General features: G+C 39.6%; 2 protein-coding genes across 17 annotated transcripts in view; both read right to left on the bottom strand.

Moving 5' to 3' along the window:
* Positions 1-1228: 1228 nt before the first annotated feature.
* On the bottom strand, positions 1229-7835 carry ccnp (cyclin P). 15 transcript variants are annotated; one of them, XM_061783334.1, is made up of 9 exons: positions 7680-7835; positions 6601-6758; positions 5917-6008; positions 5649-5821; positions 5182-5280; positions 3243-3398; positions 3006-3164; positions 1718-1896; positions 1229-1647 (listed from the first exon to the last, which is right to left on the bottom strand). In XM_061783334.1, exons 1-9 carry the CDS (start codon positions 7728-7730, stop codon positions 1479-1481), a joined length of 1236 nt encoding a protein of 411 aa, XP_061639318.1. In that variant the 5' UTR covers positions 7731-7835; the 3' UTR covers positions 1229-1478. The 15 variants fall into 15 exon arrangements, with proteins under 15 accessions (XP_061639318.1, XP_061639320.1, XP_061639317.1 ...); XM_061783336.1 differs by having other exon boundaries at positions 5649-5818; XM_061783333.1 differs by having other exon boundaries at positions 5917-6013; positions 6606-6758.
* Positions 7836-10684: 2849 nt separating this feature from the next.
* Positions 10685-15250, bottom strand: part of akt2 (v-akt murine thymoma viral oncogene homolog 2) — a 35375-nt gene continuing 30809 nt past the window's right edge. For both annotated transcript variants that reach the window (XM_061783329.1, XM_061783330.1), the window contains exon 14: positions 10685-14964. In XM_061783329.1, coding sequence (XP_061639313.1) covers positions 14885-14964 — 80 coding nt within the window. In that variant the 3' untranslated portion in view covers positions 10685-14884. The remainder of the gene's footprint in view (positions 14965-15250) is intronic.

Here is a 15250-nt window from a genome sequence, read left to right as displayed (position 1 = left end):
GCCACTTACTAAATCACACACGGTTACGGTCAGAGGTGGGTACAGTAGCCAAATATTGTACTCAAGTAAGAGTACTGTTACTTTAGAATACTGTGACTCAAGTAAAAGTAAAAAGTAGTCATCCAAATATTTACTTGAGTGAGAAAGTACTCAATGAAAAAAAATACTCGAGTAACTTGAGTAACTTCTGATTTATTTTTTAAATCAGAACATGATCAAATAAAATAAAAAATATATATATATGGAAGTCGACACATATCTGCCACCATTAAAATTTTTAACTGCCCAAAAACGAACAACACGTGCATTGGGCCCTACAGAAACATTTGCTTTATTCGGTTAAATGACTTCATGAAGAAGCTGTTTGCATGTTCAACACCATTGGGATAGGACTAATTTAGCCATATCCACTGCCAAAACTACAAGAGAAACATCTGCAACTTACCGCAAGGTGTTTTCTCAAGTTTGAAGTGGGCTGAAATATCCAAGTTTGCCCAGTCACAATTTAAGAGCTGCATGATAAAGCTCTTTTTTGGGAGTCTGTAAAATAAATAGTCGCGCGGCTGTTTCGAGTCGAAGATGGAGTATATAAATAGACAGCACATGCAAGAATGAATCAATAAATGTAGCGAACGGCATGTCGATCATTGTAACGGAGTAAAAATATCAAGCCTTCACATAAGTATTCAAAAGTAAAAAGTACAGTGCATTTAAAGTACTCTGACAAGTACAGTTTATGGAAAATGTTTCAGTAAAAGCACGTTACTACCCACCTCTGGTTATGGTTTACAGTTTTGCATCAGTGGCTTTCACACATTTACTCCTGCGTTAGATAAGACAGACTTGGGTAACGTAGCCACCATGTGAACAGAACTCGGTCGTAAACAAATAACCCCCTCATAATTTAAAATAAATGAGTAGACACTGTGTGTATATATATATATATATATATATATATATATATAGTATCGGCAGCAGTGGGCTTAAAGACAATTGTGCACGGAGAATTGTACTAAATGACCTCTGCTGTGTATATCCTAAAGCTTTCACATGCATCTGCTGGCTGCACGGGGTCAGTATAAACAAGTACATGTCCGAGATGTCGTTTTAGGACCGCTGCTGCACCACAAGGCATTGCATCTAGTATTGTACAATAGCTCTTCAGCATGTCGTGAGGATATTGGTGAAGTTTGTTTGGGTACAGTGTGTGTGTTTGAGTAACAAGTCATTTGCAGCAGACACTTTATTTTTACATTAAAATTTATGACAAACAGCCCTTATCCTTTCCACAAAAAAAAGACAGACGAATATAATTTCAAATATTTTCTAAATGAGCTGCAATATTAGGTCATAAAATGGGCACGAACAGGCTAGTAACAATGTTTGCCAACATATTCACCCTTCTTCCTCCCCAGGTCAGAAGAGTCAAGTCAGGATTCAAGTGTAATCTTTGTGTAGCATTGGGACACAAGTGTCAGTCAAGTGCACACACCCAGCAGATCAGAGGTATTATTAAGACTAGGGTGTCTGCTGACGTGCATGGTTTCCGGGGAGGAGAATTTGATAAAAGTAGCACAGGTCTCTCGGGTGTGCGCTCTGGCTGCAGCGCCAGCCAGAATTTGCATTATGCTCAGCAGGACGGTCTCACTGCAAACAAAGTAAACACTGGTTAAAATGACAATGAATGCAAAGAATGTGAAAACAAACCGCAACATACCTGCCAGCGTGTATGCCAGAGGCTAGACACCAGGCGGCCTCACCCTCCGGGGTCAGGGGTTCCTGCAGGACTTGGCGGGCCAAGCAAAGCGCCGCCCCCGCCAACTGCATGGGCAGAAAGACCGCACATTGACCCTCCAGGAGAGACAACTCTAGCAGGTAGCGTGCCATCCACACCATCTGGTGGCATAGGTTCACAGTGATGACACATCTCACTTTGATACGCAGTCTTGTATAAAGTACCTGAAAGCAAGACTTTAGTACGAAAACAAGTATCTTTGCAGAAAATAAGTAGAAGTTAGTCACCTTGTCATTTCCCTATATGAAATGTACTTGCACTCAAAATTCAAAAGTATTGGAAGCAAAAGTATTTTTGGGAAAAATTGGGGCTAGCATTTGGATTGTTTATTTTAATTTTACTTTATTTCAGTGGTGTAATTAAAGATCTGCACATTGGCTAATAAGTGACGTTAGCCTGGCCATCACATAACGACGGCATGTGCTGGCTAAGACAAACTGGTGCACCCATATTAAGACTCATTACCTGCATCTCTACTCTACCCAATGCCCCTACTGCTATTAGCTATTACAAATCAATGAACAAATTCAGATTTTGTTGTTGTAACAAAGATGGTTGAGTGAAACCTCAGTTAAAGTATTTTATGAAGTAAAAGTTGCCAGAAATATGAATAATAAAGATGCATGAAAATTCTACTTAGAGTATGCAGTTTTCAAGCTGTAGCAAGATTTAAATTACACAATTTCGTCTCAATTTTCCCATCGGAAATAACTACATAGGGAGACAATGTTTTAACCAACATTAACAGTCCCAAGTATTTACAGAGGTTCACCACTGTGTAATATACCAAAAGCAGAACTACTCATGCTTGGGTTGATAACTTGCACTGACTGGGTTGGTCCATGCTAGGGTCAGTGAACGCAACCCCACCACCCAAAAAGAAAATACAAAAATTTAAATAAAATACACGACTGATCCATTGCCAGTCCTGTAGGTGGCAATAATGGCCACAATTGTCACACTCAAGCGGTTTCTCCACAACACTATCTGCTGCATGTAGCCCACTACGTCTGCCCAGGGCAAGCAGATGAATGAAAAGTTAAAGCAGTTTCGGAATCTGCACCAAAGTGCTTTTAATGGGGTGTTTCTAGTACTGTGCGCATGTTGAATTTGTGTACCTTTGCCACAATGTTGCTTACCAACTAACAAATCACAATCTGGTGATTTGACCTTGGCAGCATTATTAAAAAGGATGCACATTAACAGTCACCTGAGCACTGCAGCGGGCAATGGATGCAAGCAGCAGTAGGAAATGCAAAGGGGGACAGTAGGACAAGTTAAACCTAAGCCCAATGAGGACTTTCCTCTCCATACGCAGCAGCTGTTGCTTGGTGTAGGCATGGTCCATTAAGAAGCACAGTCCAGACACCTTTGAGGGGAGGAGGTGGTCACTGGTCAGGTTCAAATAAACTGCAGATTGAAGTTGAGGAAGCCTGAGTCAGCATACCTCAGGGAGGAGACACTCCTCTTTCTTAGCAGCCAGAAAGAGGCAGACTATGCCGAGGAGCTGCAGGTTGGCGGTGGTCACTTTGACTTGACGGAGAGAGCGGTTGAGGAGATGAATAGCCAGATAGAGCGTCTCCTCCTGGAAGTGCATCATCTCCTGATAGGCAACATGCACACACGACTTGCATGGAACATTGAGTCAGCCCAAACCAACTAAACTGTATAAAAACATACAATTTGTATTGTTTACTTCTGTGTTGTCCCTGCCTGGTGTTGATGCTTGGAGTTTTTTCCTTGCAAGTTGGGCATCTGTGTATGTCGGTTGTTTCATGTGTTCCGTTAGTGTAAACAGTCATATAGGATGCGTCACTTGAAATGTACACTGAAATGCTGTTTAGAAAATAAAAAACACTGGACCCCCACTATTGGCAGGGGATAGGGACTGGGCCGGACCGCAAATGCCAAAATTCTGCAGATAATTGACGGCTGCTACGGAATTGACAACACCACCACCCCAAAAAGTTCTTGAACAAGTGAGGCTAAACCACCATTAAGTGATTTTGGGGTTAGTCTCCCCACCAAAAAAAGAAAAACAGTTAAAAAAAAAAAAAAAAATTAAATTGGGGGGAAAAAAAACTAAATTGCAGATGGGTGAAAAGGTGCCGAACCACAAGTATGCAGGGGTCCAATGTACAGGCGTTTTAATCCAAATTGGCCTCTTAGACTTGCAGTGTAAATCCAGCCTAAATTTCTTTCAGAAATGGGGAGGAATTTATCTATTTACTGATTGTTTTTTTTCATTTGTTTTAGATATTTAATGAATTTCAGTTACAACAGAACCGTTTCTGATAAGGGGAATTTCAGCACTGTTTGACTGTCGGCACTTGTTTTTGCTGTTTCATGTTTTAGTTTTTTTTTTATTAATTTGTGACAGTGCCCTCTTGGAAATGTTATTTCAGCCATATACGTGTTCCACATATTGAGGACTGACAATAAAATGCTATCATACTAGTTGCAACTGAATCAACAGCACCTCTTTTGTTTGCAGCCGAGTAGTGCACTATTTTCCCTCAACTGCATTCACATGATTAATAATCAATTCCACACAATCTATTGAACTATTGATAAATTATGCCCATCCCAAATGTTCCGTCTGTATCAGTCAATGCGTTTCATTCATTTATACTTCAAGGACAACAGATTTTAAAACAGACGGACGGGCCAGGTCATTTGTACACAAGGAAACAGTTTAAAATGTGAACGGAAAATATTTAAAAGTTTAAAAATAAAATTGTCAAATGTTATTTACAAACCATTGAATTGTAAATAAAATCTATTTACAAATCATTGAATTGTAAATAAAATCTATTTACAAATCATTGAATTGTAAATAAAATCTATTTACAAATCATTGAATTGTAAATAAAATCTATTTACAAATCATTGAATTATTTTAATTTGATATAATTTGACAAAAAATGAAATTTGTAAAATATGTAATTTCCTTAAGAAATCATTCAACCAATTATTTAATTATAAATTAATAACATTTTAATTGATTTCTATGGGGAAAAAAAGCTAAATTAATGCAACAATTACAGGCCTCTTGATAATGTAAATGCTTGGTATGCCGGAATAAAGAACAATGTGGCTCGAGGGCCACATTTTGCCCATCCATAGAGTGCGGAAGTGTATTCCTTTTTCAAATTTCTTGTAAAAAAAGCCTCTCTTACACAGATTCCGTAATATTGGCAAAGCCGTGACAGTTATCCTCCAATGCCTTTTACACTTAACTCCGAAAAGCAGGATATTGGTGCAGCTTACACTGTAGCTCTTACTATAGAAGTACTGGGATGCAAAGCTAATAAACCATCGCAATTATAGGAAGTTAAAAACAAGAATGTTTTGACATGATTGCATTGAAAGCCGCATAGACTCACATGGACTTGAACAAGCCAGTCGACCAGGACAGCTCGAGTGGCGTCAGTGAAGTATCGTGGCAGCTCAGCGTTGGGCAAAGAGTGCCATATTTGACTTCTCTGCACACAAAAGAAAGTAAAGCCTTAATTGAGAGGAGAGGGGGGGAAAAAAGACCCGTTTATGTTTAAAAGGGACATAGAAAATTGTAATTCTTAAACCTTGGGGTATATTGATGAAAGCATGTCACAGACATGTCAAGACAGAATGGTTTTAAATTGAAAAAAAAATACATAATTCATCGAAGTTTAGCCTTAACCAGTGGTTTCCAACCTTTATGGAGTCAAGGCACATATTTTCAAAAGGCATAAATAGATGAAGATACATTTCTTGTAAAAAAATTTTTGAGCAATTACATAAAATGTAATAATTTCCCACAGCACACCTGAAGATCGCTCACGGCACACTGGTTGAAAATCACCGGCCTTACCATCATGTCCACGAACATTTCCCAGGCGAACGTACGGTCCCATATGAGGTCCAGCTTCTCGAGGGCGATCTCCACTTCATGGCGCAGCAAGCTGGGCACCAGCGCCTGGAGGCTGTGGACGCCTTGCAGGCTGCGAGGGTAAAGACACAAAGGCTCCTCCAGACATACATCTGCTACATGCAGATGGAAAGGAGGACACACAGAAAAAGAACGACATGCAAATGAAAACTTTATTCAACAACAGATTGCATCCATTTTGATTCAACACCTTTGGCAGGAATGATGCCGCCAGATGAGAACATCCATGCTTCATCATTAAACCCCACAAAGATGCCGTTGCTCATTTTGGTTGATAACAACCTGTCCTACAAACACAAAAATTTGTTTTTGTATTGAATAAGTACAGTCTTCTGTTGTATGCTATGGATTGCCTTCTTCAGTGGAAACGTACAATTCACACATCAAAATATATATATAAAAAAATCTTAATCAGAACAAAACTGTTGGGGGAAAGTATGAATCAAAAACCGTCAGGATGTGTGAAACTCCAGGATGCCCCACTAGATATCAGTTCAGCCTGCACTGAAGAATTTGTACTTTTTCCCTGTACTTCTAGAGATTATCACATACATATAGTGAGGATTTGACATTTACGTTTAATTTATTCATTTGTCATTTTACATTAGTGGGCAACATCTTTTTACACTTGCATGTGAGAATGTTACAACTGATATACACTACCTCGAGATTTGTTAATAAAAGGTAGCTTTAATTTTGTTTTGTTTTTAGCACTGAAGTGATGATTTGCTTGGAGGTTTTAAATGGCAACAGTCTGACTTAGGAACAGGTCATTTAAATTTTCTTCAGCCCTATAGGGAAAAATGCTGTGAAATTTAAACCAATCTGATGCAACATTAAGACACATAATCCGAAGACTTCTGAATTTTAGTACGTCACTGTATAGAGGGAGGGCAGCACAGGTACCCATCTGGGTTCTGGCTCCCTCTTTACAGGCACCAGCCTGGACTCAGACACATCCACTGACTGCCAGCAAACTGTGGACCCACAGGTAGTCGGCCAAGTCCTTTTGAGGGCTAGCCTCTCGTCTGCCTGTAGGATGGAAAAAAATATAACTTTGGAGACAACAAGAATCTTTTTTATAAATTGAATCAACTTATACAAATGTAGTCGGTGCTGATCCAAACAGGATTGTTTGGCCATGCTCGTTTTACTATTGAGTTTTCATAAATGATCCTGTCATGTCCATAAAAACATGACATGACTATGCTACTGTTAAATATATTCTAGAAGTTATCATTTATTTGCTTAGCATGCATTAGTATTATGGACGATTTCAGATGTCTCGCCTTCGAAAAGATGACTCAGCATCATCCGATGGAAGGGCGCCTGGACCAAGGACGTGATCGGATGTGGTCGGGTCGGGACAAGTGTTGGTCCAATATTTTGTGTTGTGTCTTATTGCTTAGAATACTATGTCTGGGAAAAACCCTCTTATTATCAAATATTATGTGTCATGTCTTATTGTTTAGAATACTATGTCTGGGAAAAACCCTCTTATTATCAAATATTTTCTTATTGCTTAGAACATTATGATTTGTAAATCCCTCCTATTTCAAATAAATGCAGGAGCGAGGGGGGGGGATTGTTTAGAGCGTGTTGAGAGGCTGTGATCTGAACAATCTCCCATACGCTCTCCTCATGAGAAAAAGAAACCAGCGTCTTCATTCCTTTTGTGTCTATTTTTTATAATGTTGGGTAAGATAAATCCAACAGCTACACTACAATATATGAAATCGACTCAGAGGGGTGGACTATTTGAAAATAAGTAACCACATGAGATGACAGGTGAGCAAAATGAAACAGCCCAAAAATAAAACCGAAAATATTTTACTCATGTTTTGGTTTTAAGAATCACATCCATAAAAATATTTTAATGGAAAATGTAGCGAGACAAATCTTCACGACGCTGGCTGAATGAGTTATATTATATATTTTCTTAACCACGCTGACCTTGTGTAAGTCCAGCAGCGGCTTGGAGTCGCAGAATCCGGTCGTGGCCATTTTCACAGCCGGAGACGGAATTCCCCACCGCGGCCCACTGCAGCTACTTACTCACGGCAGTCGACAGAGACCTGGAACACAAAGAGACGCCATGGCCCGCTTCCACTGGCGCCAATTATAAAGAAGGAACCTCAGCTGAGCCGGTCGGCAATGATTGGAGTGGTGACGTCACGAAACAGTAGTCAGATGACGACTTCTGGTTGACGGGCCGCAAAGTTTTTTTTTTTTTTTTTTTTAACTCACCTATCGGCACATTTTAAAAATTATTTTATTCACATTTATAACGTAATATTGAAGATTAAGTAAATCCATTTACATTTCTAAATATTTTTTTTACTCACATGTACATTTTTATTTTTTTAATTACGACCCACCCGTCATGCAATTCTTAATGCAACTAGTATAGGACATACACAAATATGATTTCTATACCGCTTGTCTCCAAGGTGTCTATCCCAGCTGACTTTAGGCGAGAGGCGAGGTACACCTCTGACTGGTTGCCAGACAATCCAAGGGAACATAAAGACAAGCAACCACTCACATTGAGTCATTCATTCATTTTCCTTACCGCTTATCCTCACTCAGGGATAATTTTTGGGGTCTTCAATTAACCAAACATGCATGTTTTTGGAAGGCCAGAGCTGAGACTGGAACCTGAAACCTCAGAACACTGAGGCAGACGTGCGAACCACTCAAACAACACTGTGCTGCCTACTAGTTATGCATAATATACAAACCCCAATTCCAAATGAAGTTGAGACGTTCTGAATAAGAAAAACAGAATAAGATTTGCGCATCCTTTTCAAACTATATTCAATTGACTTTACTACGAAAACAAGTTATTTAATGTTTAAACTGATGAACATTTTGTTGTTGCAAATATTCTCTCGTTTTGAATTTGATGCCAGCAACACATTCCAAAAAACCTGTGATAGGGCCGTGTTTACCACCGTGTTACATCATTTTTTATTTTAACAACACTTAATAGACATTTGGGAACTGAGGAAACTAATTATTGAAGCTTTTTAGGTGGGATTATTTCCTATTCTTCCTTGATGTACAACTTAGACATTGATTGGATGGCAGCATGTTGGTCCAAAACCTGAATGTACCTTCCAGCATTAACGGTGCGTTCACAAATGTGTAAGTTACCCATGTGCATTAACACACACCCATACCATCACAGATGCTGGTGTTTGAACTTTGTGCTGATAAAAATACAGATGGTCCTTTTCCTCTTTGGTCCAGAGGACACTACCTCCATGACTTCCAAAAACAATTCGAAATATGGAGTTATCAGACCACAGCACACTTTTCCACTTTGCGCCAGTCCACCTCAGATGAGCTCGGGCCCAGAGAAGCTGGCGGCATTTCTGGGTGTTGTTGATATATGGCTTTCGCTTTGCATGGTATAGTTTCAACTTGCATTTGCAGATATACAGTGGGGCAAAAAAGTATGAGAGAGGCCTGCAATTTACATCATAGGTATACCTCACCTATGAGAGACATGAAGAGAAAAACAAATCCAGAAAATCACATTGTCTGATCCATCCATCCACTTTCTTTACCGCTTATCCTGACTAGGGTCACGGGCTGCTGGAGCCTATCCCAGCTATCTTCAGGCGGGAGGCGGGGTACATAGAAACAAGCAACCATTCACACTCACATTCGCACCTACGGGCAATTTAGAGTCTTCAATCAACCTACCATGCATGTTTTTGGGATGTGGGAGGAAACCGGAGTGCCCAGAGAAAACTCACTCAGGCACGGGGAGAACATGCAAATTCCATACAGGTGGGGCCGGGACTTGAACCCCGGTCCCCAGAACTGTGAGGCAGATGTGCTAACCAGTCCTTCACCGTGCCGACATTGTCTGATTTTTAAAGAATTTATTAGCAAATTATGGTGGAAAATAATTATTTGGTCACTGACAAAGAAGCCAGATTTCTGGCTCTCACAGACCTGTAACTTCAAGAGGCTCCTCTGTCCTCCACTCGTTACCTGTATTAATGGCACCTGTTTGAACTCATCAGTATAAAAGACACCTGTCCACAACCTCAACTAAATACTTTTTGCCCCACTGTAGCAACAAACTGTGTTAACTAACAATGGTTTTCTGAGCCCACGTGGCAATATCCTTTACACAAGGATGCCAGTTTTTAATGCAGGGCCGTCTGAGGGATCGAAGGTCACGGGCATTCGATGTTGGTTTTCGGCCTTGCCGCTTTGGTGCAGAGATTTCTCCAGATTCTCTGAATCTTTTGACTGTATTATGGTCCGTCGATGATGAAATCCCTGAATTCCTCAAACTGTATGTTGAGAAATGTTCTTAAACTGTTAAGACTTTTTTGGCCCCCGCAGTTGTTTGAAGTGTTGAACTTTGTCCCATCCTTGCTTGTTAACAACTCAGCCTTTCGGGGATGCTCCTTTTATACCCAATCATGATACTCAGCCGTTTCCAATTATCCAGTGAAATGTTCCAAACAGGTGTTTTTTGAGCATTTCTCAACTTCCCCAGTCTTTTTTTGCCCATCTGAGCTTTTTTGGAACATGTTGCACACATCAAATTCTAAATGAGATATTTGCAAAAAACAAAAACATTCATCAGGTTGAACAATAAACAGGTTGTCTTTGTAGTGTATTCAAGTGAATATAGGTTGAAAAGGATTTGTAAATCGTATTCTTTTTTTTAATTTACATTTTACACAACATCCCAACTTTATCTGAATTGGGGTTTGTAATTACAATGAACTGGATGGCTACAATTATCACACAGCAGTTGTGGACAATTTCTTCTTTTGATGCTGTAGAAATGTTGAAATTATTTATGTCTCCTCTGTACTTGGTGACCAAGCACTTAAACATTTCATTCATTGTAATTATATATCTATGTATTAAGTTGGCCTGTACATTTAAATGGTATAAAATGTATTTTAAACACACACACACAGAGGTTGGTTCAGTAAAATTTTTACTGGCACATTATCATTGCAAATGTCATAAGGTACTCTACTGTAGCACGTTTCACCCATTACATTGTCTTGCAAATGGTGGGCCGGTACTGTCCAATACGACAATTTCCTGCCCTTAAAAAGATTGCTTGTTTTTTTTTAACTTGCTCTCTGACTCTTAACTAATTGTAATTAGCAAAAATAAAGGAAGAAAAAAAATGCAAAATAAATCTAGTTACACCAGCATCTGGTGTGACATTCGCAATTGATGATCACATTTGAATACACAAAGAAGCAAGATAAAGCTGCAAATCAAATTCTACAAAAGCTGCACACCCCCCACTCTACTTATGCTGCATTCTCCAAGTTTTTTTGTTTTGTTGGTATTTACACATTAATAGTGAGGAGGCACTTGTGCCAGCGTATGCCCTACAGAAGAGGTCCACTTGCATGTTCAGCCGTGAAGCATTGCTTTAAATTGTGGCCAGCAGCGAGGTTCAGTGTATGGCTTCACAACCAAAAACAAAACTTTCCAAAAATAATTTCAGCAGTGGCCCATTATGGCCCTGGCAGCAAACAAAGGCAAATCCACAGTGGAGTCCATCAGTGCAGTGGTTGGATGTCCAGATGGTAGCCCACTAAAATAGGCCACTAGGCTAGAGGCTGTGTGTGCCTGAGCCCGTGAGACGAGGTGCTGCAGTTGTCAACGGGAGACTCAAAGCCATTTGATCACAGCAGGGGTGGGGAACCATTTTCCGGTCAGGGGCTTTTTCATTTTAATAGTCCTCCAAGAGCCATACTCAATTTAGGAAGAATACTTTGCAAGTTGCAAGCATCAAACATTTTGCATTATTCTATATTATTGTGGGTTCTTTGTTTGGGGGCTCTTCACCAAAGTTTCTCAGAGGGTTTATTTCTTTTAAAAGTGCTCGACGGACCGGATCAAATGCTGGTCGGATATTGCCCATGGGTTGTATGTTCCCCACCCCTGGATTACGTCTTCATCTACAGGAATCCGAGGCGCCTGATGCACCCACTCCCAAACAAACAAAAAGCTTTTTTTTTCTTTCACTCAAACAATCACACCATCACTCACACAAACAATGAAAGCAAATCAACACGTCATGAGGATGCCCACTGATTTGTTCGGTTTAGGGTCCATTTCCTGTCTAGGTTCAATTATGTTTTACAAAACATGTCAGGAAATTCACCCGAAACGTGATGAGATGTGGCCTGGTAGAAAACACAAATGAAAATTAAAAAAAAAAATAAAGCAGTTTAGAACATTTTAATATATATTTTATAGAATGTATACTTAGACATGACATTTTCCAATTTTTCCTTAGAAATATATGGACAAAAGGGGTGGGTGGGTGTGCGGGGTGAACAAAACAAATAAAAAAATAACATGATAACATGACTTGATTTTCCTTTAGCAAAGCTCAAATCTTAGCCAGCATGTTCTCCAGCAATAAAGAATAAAATATGAGCACGATTTCATAAAAATCTGGCCAGAACTTGATTCGACTAAACTATACATCAGCCAAAATTAGACTCTTTTACACAGAGATCCTGCTTTTTTGCTGCATCAGAACCCTAAAAGAAGACCCGGCATTTGTCTGCACGTATCTTTACACAGTACCCAGCAAAGCGGGATATTACCTGCAACAGTGCCAGTGTCTGGTGTGATTAAAAAAGTTGTCAGACAGTAATAATTGTTTTTAGTACAACTGCAGATTTTCCTTCTACAAGGAAACACAGATGCAGTGTCACGCCTCTGATACTACGTCCGAAGGCGGAAAATTGCAATGTAGACTTACCCTCCTCCCACATTGCTGTTCATACAGAATATCAACATGGGAGAAGGATGGAAAAATACCGGTAGAAAAGGAGTTATTGATTAGTACACCGCTGTGTTTAGGCTGAAGGTTGCTTGAGCAGCTCGTGTGGCATCTCAATGATTTGAAGCTGCGTGCTCCAGGCAGATGTACAGTCCCCTCCAAAAGTATTGGAACGGCAAGGTGACTTCCTTTGTTTTTGTTGTATACCGAAGACATTTGGGTTTCGGATCGAAAGATGAATATGAGACAAAAGGTCGGAATTCCAGCTTTCATTTCATGGTATTGACATCTAGATGTGATAAACAACTCAGGACAGAGCACCATTTGATTGAAGCCACCAATTTATCAAGTAAGCAAATGTTTTGGAAATTGGAACAGACATTATTAAATTAACAAAGTGAATAACATTTAATATTTGGTGGCATAACCCTTACTTACAATAACTGCATCAAGCCTGCAACCCATTGACTTCACCGGACTCTTGTATTCATCATTTGAAATGCTTTTCCAGGTGTTTACTGCACCCTCTTTCAGTTCTTGTTTGTTTCTGTGGGTTTCTCCCTCCAATCTCCTCTTCAGGAGGTAAAATGCCTGCTCTATTGGGTTAAGGTCCAGTGATTGACTTGGCCAGTCTAAGACCTTCGAATTTTCCCCCCAATGAAGTCCTTTGTTGTGTTGGCAGTGTGTTTTGGGTCATTGTCTTGTTGCACGATGAAACTTATCCCGATTAGTTTGAATGAATTTTTCTGTAAATTGCCAGATCCCACCAAATATTAAATGTTAATAATTTTAAGTTAATTTCATCATGTCTGTTCCAATACTTTTGCTCACTTGAAAAGTGGGTGGCTTTAAACAAAAGGGGCTCTGTCCTGAGTTGTTTAACACATCTAGATGTAAATACCATGAAATAAAAGCTGGAATTCTGAACTTTTATATCATATTCATCTTTTGATCTGAAACACAAATGTCTTCAGTATACAACAATAACAAAGGCATTGACCTTGCCGTTCCAATACTTTTGGAGGGGGCTGTACGTTTAAGTGCTTGGGACACAATTTCCCAGAAATCACAAAAACAACATTCAATGTGGAATTATTTGAAATGTTAAATATCCACCAAGTCAGTCAATTGTTTTTTGGGCCACATTATAAAGATTTAACAATTTCTGTTTTTAAACCATAAGAACATTCAAAAGGCTTGCTTTAGAACAAAAGATATATAAACTTGCACTGAAATTATGAAGATAAGTGGCTAATCTGAATGAAGCCGGCAGTGAAGATGACTGATTGATGGAGGTTGAATGGCTGAGGTCGAGTTGTCTCTGACACATCGGACAAGTGGCCTTTAACTTGTCCATCTTACTGTGTTTGCGACACGCAGCTACACCGGGCCCTATGAGTGTCACACCTTGTTTTTAAATAAAAAATAAAAAAAAATAGTGATTTAAAAAGCCATGCAAGAGAAGCTACTTTTTCATAAATAACACGCTTGTTCCCTTTATAAGGCCATCACTGTGTAGTGTCCTTGCTTGCCTGTGTTCCAGCATCCATGAAAAACAGACACAAAATGGATGGTTGCAAAATACAATTGTTCGCAGGTTCTCACACACATTCATTCACACTTGAACACATGCAGTGCATACACATAAATGGCAAACTCACCCTCCCCCACATACCTCTCTCTCTCTCTCTCTCTCTCTCTTTCTCTCACACACACACACACAATTTATTTGTAACAGCAAGTTCCAGAAAGAGCACTTATTAAAAAAAAAAAAAAAAAAAAAAAAAAATCAAAAAATCAAAAATAAAATTGAAAAGCAGAAATATGGCTTTATATTTAAAACCGTAACAATCGATGAAGCTAAATTGGTCAATTATCAACCAATGTCTCTTCCAATCTTCAATTTAAAAAATTGTATCAAGAAGGCGTCTTTGCAAGATGTAGTCTATGCGTCAGGGTTGTGTGTCTACGGCTGGTAACGAGCTGGTAGTTGCTGGCATAACCTGGTTTCAAAGTGTGCCCAGTGTAATGCAGCGGAGGTCCCCCTGAGAGGATGTACAGAGATGAAGCTGCCCATCTGTCCACGCAAAACCCCGCTGAGATCCATCACTCGTAAACTCGCAGAATCACAGCCTGCACGCTCATTTTGTATATGATTCTCTGCTGGTCTGTGTGTGTATGTGTCTGTATGCTTTTTCAGTGAGTGGGGGAGAGGGGAAAGAAAGACCGGATGAAAATGTGTCTTGTGCCAGTTTGTGTGTGTGTGTCTCATTCGATTTGTCCTCAGCAGTGCAAGTGCGAACATGAGATTTGGGTTGTGTGCTAGCCTGCCTGCTTCCTGCTTGGTCAAAAGTCTGAGCCACTATTCCCGAATGCTGGCAGAGTAGGAGAACTGAGGGAAGTGTGTACGCTGATCCGAGTCCTCCGGGTCTAAACTGTCATCTGGAAACAAATGAAACAAGACAAAGCCAAAATCAAAGTTAAACTAGATAAGCCATTTCTATGTTAAGATGATATTTTGTGGTTAAGTTGTTTTGTGTGTTGAAAAGCTAAGAGGCCACAGAAGCTACAGTATATTGTAAATAAGTAATATATAGACTTTACACCAATTTGATCGGGTTGATCAGTATCGGCCGATAATTAGCATTTTATGCAGATCAGCTGATCCGCTTTAATGTCATAATTTGCCGATCCGAGCAATGATGTCATTGATAGGCTCCGCAAAAGA

The sequence above is a fragment of the Phyllopteryx taeniolatus genome, chromosome 8, assembly GCF_024500385.1.
Source record: "Phyllopteryx taeniolatus isolate TA_2022b chromosome 8, UOR_Ptae_1.2, whole genome shotgun sequence".
In the NCBI taxonomy this organism is placed as follows: domain Eukaryota; kingdom Metazoa; phylum Chordata; class Actinopteri; order Syngnathiformes; family Syngnathidae; genus Phyllopteryx; species Phyllopteryx taeniolatus.
Note: the sequence above shows the minus strand (reverse complement) of the source record. Positions and strands in the feature narration are given on the sequence as shown.